The sequence below is a fragment of the Cynoglossus semilaevis genome, chromosome 18 (assembly GCF_000523025.1).
Source record: "Cynoglossus semilaevis isolate Cse_v1.0 chromosome 18, Cse_v1.0, whole genome shotgun sequence".
In the NCBI taxonomy this organism is placed as follows: Eukaryota; Metazoa; Chordata; class Actinopteri; order Pleuronectiformes; family Cynoglossidae; genus Cynoglossus; species Cynoglossus semilaevis.
This window is the reverse complement of record NC_024324.1, coordinates 4130405-4131097: the sequence shown is the minus strand read 5'-3', so window position 1 is coordinate 4131097 and position 693 is coordinate 4130405. Positions and strand designations below refer to the sequence as shown.

General features: G+C 51.5%; 1 protein-coding gene across 1 annotated transcript; it reads right to left on the bottom strand.

The window, feature by feature from the left end:
- Window positions 1-27: 27 nt before the first annotated feature.
- LOC103394090 (helicase SKI2W-like) lies at window positions 28-652 on the bottom strand. The gene is made up of 3 exons (XM_008331229.3): window positions 519-652; window positions 274-411; window positions 28-193 (listed from the first exon to the last, which is right to left on the bottom strand). The coding sequence occupies exons 1-3, from the start codon at window positions 639-641 to the stop codon at window positions 77-79; spliced, it is 378 nt and encodes a 125-aa protein (XP_008329451.1). The 5' UTR covers window positions 642-652; the 3' UTR covers window positions 28-76.
- Window positions 653-693: the final 41 nt, after the last annotated feature.

Here is a 693-nt window from a genome sequence, read left to right as displayed (position 1 = left end):
AACTCTGTCCTGACTGGTGTCCTCTGAAGGCTCAACATCACCAGGTGACTTAATGCACGTCACTGCAGCTAATTCCCTAGTAGCCCACCTGCAGTATCACTCCGAGAGCATTCAGATGCTGTTTATTGTTGACCACCACCACCCGGCCCACAGACAGAGCCTTCAGCCCGTTCACCGACTCCAGCATCGCACGCTGAAGACAAACAGAACACAGTTATAAACCTCCCTGCAGATCTAGGCGCTCCATGTGGACTTGTTTTGAGGTCTTTGTACTTGGAGTATTTCACTGGTGGTTCTGAGCTCCGTCACTGTGTGGTAGTACTGCAGGAGGTCAGAGAGCTGACCCTCTGTGTCCAGGGGAGGCAGCGAGGACAGCGTCTGTTTCAGCTGACTGATCTGCTTCTCATGGCTCTGGATGAGGAAACAGAAACAGAAACAGAATCATGATTCACAGCCTGATTACAGTAGTGTTTTTTTCTTCTTCTCCTTCTGGTGTTTGAACAGCGCCCCCTGCCCACCTGAGTGTCTCTGTGGTTTTCAGAGAAGCTCCTCCTCATCATGTCGGTCACACGAAGCGCTTCGACTCGCAGCAGGTTGAGGATCATGGTGTAGGTGAGTCTGAACTGAGACTGGAGCAGCATGGGTTTACCCTGAACCAGATGGAACAGAAGATGTCAGCGGTCTACTGCTCGT

Bases quoted from the DNA above. Each gene is read 5' to 3' on its own strand.
- LOC103394090 (XM_008331229.3), bottom strand. From the start codon at position 641: ATGCTGCTCCAGTCTCAGTTCAGACTCACCTACACCATGATCCTCAAC. The intron at 412-518 runs GTGGGCAGGGGG...TTCCTCATCCAG, and splicing joins AAAACCACAGAGACACTCAG to AGCCATGAGAAGCAGATCAG. The intron at 194-273 runs GTACAAAGACCT...GTTTGTCTTCAG, and splicing joins CCACCAGTGAAATACTCCAA to CGTGCGATGCTGGAGTCGGT.